Source organism: Ursus maritimus, unplaced genomic scaffold, assembly GCF_017311325.1.
Source record: "Ursus maritimus isolate PB19 unplaced genomic scaffold, ASM1731132v1 scaffold_25, whole genome shotgun sequence".
NCBI lineage: Eukaryota > Metazoa > Chordata > Mammalia > Carnivora > Ursidae > Ursus > Ursus maritimus.
The window spans coordinates 4888505-4890646 of NW_024425008.1; the positions used below are offsets into that span (position 1 = coordinate 4888505).

The 2142-nt window shown below is 61.8% G+C and overlaps 1 protein-coding gene across 1 annotated transcript in view; it reads right to left on the reverse strand.

Annotated features, from left to right (window-relative positions):
* Positions 1–2142, reverse strand: part of CCNK (cyclin K) — a 27291-nt gene that overhangs the window by 1021 nt on the left and 24128 nt on the right. Inside the window, exon 11 of the mRNA XM_008702414.2 lies at positions 1–323. This exon is cut by the window's left edge and continues 1021 nt beyond it. Coding sequence (XP_008700636.2) covers positions 1–323 — 323 coding nt within the window. The remainder of the gene's footprint in view (positions 324–2142) is intronic.

Sequence of the window (2142 nt, forward strand, 5' to 3'; positions counted from 1 at the left end):
GGGGGGGTAGACGTGTGGGTGGTAGGGCAGATGAGCCGGCGGGCCATAGGCTGGGGGCAGGGCACCATAGGAGGGGCCCTCGGTCTTCATCATGGACTGCAAGCTCTGGTAACCCTCTCCGGACATGTAGGAGCTGGTGGTAGACATCCCGGTCATGTAGCTGGAGGGCGGTGGTGGTGGCGGCCGGTGTGGCAGCGGCGGCGGCTGGTGCACGGGGGCTGGGTGGGCCGGAGGAGGAATCTGTACTTTGGGAAGGTCACCAGCGTCCACGGGACCCGGGGGCTCCGCCTCGCCTAAGGGAGCCGAGAGGGGAGGCTTCCGGTCTGCAGAGGAAAGACAAGTCACTGCCTGGTTCTGGAGTGGCTCCTGGGGCTGCTCCTGCAGGGACATGTCCACTGACGACCTCAGGGTGGGGAAGGCCACCCCGGAAGCCAGGAGCTCCACAGAGCAGTTCTCATGCCCCTCCCACCCCTCCCCCACTTTCTGGCCCCCATTATAGCACTGGCGTGGCTGCTGCTCTTCCCCCAGGGCCAACTTCACAGAGAACAGCGAGCAGCTGTCACCTTTGTGGCCAGTGCCTGATGCCATCACAAAAGACCCCCTCCCCCCACCATGGCCAGGTCTCCCTCGGTCCTCACCACACCGGCCAAGGCAGTGCCTGTGGTAAGCAGAGCCCCTCCTGCTAGTACAGATGGGGGTGGGGCCCTTCTGCCTGCCTGTCTCCGCCTCTGGAGACTGTCAGGCCAGGGCCACGTCCCCTTACTGTCTGCAGCACTGGCAGCAAGTGCAAAGCCTGCGAGTTGGTCAAGTGAATGAGGCAACATTTAAAAACAATGAACAAGTCTGACATTCCCGATGTACCCGCTGAAGGAGCTAATCGGGCTCGAGGTTACTCAAAGTGCGATCAGTCCCCAGGGCGTACTTTCGGGGAGCACCGCTGAGCTTTCGGATGCTTCCCTCCCGTGGTGCTCCCCAGCACAGCCCCCGAGGCTCCCTTCGTCCAGAGCCTCAGCTCACACATTTTTACCTGCGATTCCCCTCTGCATTCGTGGTCAGACACCCGGAGAATGACACCAGGGACACCCCACCAGGGGCGGCCAATCACTGAGAAAGTGTGTTCTTAGGATAATTCCTAAGGCAGCCCAGAAGTCAAAGGCAAATCGTAAGAGCCAAGATCTCTGGGTCCAGAGGACACAAAAAAGGGCCACGAAGGGGGTTTTGGGTCCCCCAGCACTTGGCCTCATGTGCTCCCTGGAGCTCTGAGCAGCCCCGACTGGGCAGCCACGGATGTGCCATGTGCCCAGGGCGGTGCCATGGCATCCGTGGTTCCCTTACTGCTCTCACCAAGCGAGCGAGAGCAGAAGTTCAGGTCATCTTTCACCAACAGCTGTGTCCCTGGGGCCCGGCCTGAACGAACAAGCAGGCCCACCCAAGGGAGAAGGTCAGACCCGCCATGGAGAAATCTATCTGGGCTCCAGGGCAGGGCCAAGGGTCTTTTGGTTCTGAAGCTGACTAGGGATCACAGTATGAACTTGAGACCTGTGGACAAAAGTGCCAACCGCCTGGAATTCCTCCTGTGTCACTCCATAGCCGGCTGCGTCCACTAACACACTCTTCCGTCTTTGAGACATCACTTCCTGTCACATCCAGCTTGCTGCCTCCCCAAGTCACCCCTTCATCTGTCTGTCCTCTGTAACCAAGCCTGGAACAAGGGGTCTCTCCAGCACCTGAGCTGCTCTCCTTATCCTCGCTTTGACACCTGCCACCACCAGCCACCCCCTGAGACATCCCTGGTGACCTAATTCCTGCCTCCTGCGCCTCATTAGGAACTGTGGTTCCCAAGCCACAGACTCCTGCTCCTGCTCTGGGCCTTCTTTCCCATCTGCCTCCCACTGGCCACAGGCCCCTAAGAAGCAGGCTGGGGCCTTGCTGGAGTGAGCGCCGGTGGCCCGGCCCGCCGATCCCTCTGCTTCCACCTCCGCCTTCAGCAACAGCGGCTGCCAGGCTCTACTCTCCTCCCAGCGGCCCTTCCAGCAGCCCAGCCGGTGCCCGCCACCTGCCACTGGTGCCTTCCCCCTTCCTGCCTGCTGCCCGTGGTGGGGCTCCTGACACCATGCCCGCGCCCCCCCCCCCCCCCCCCCC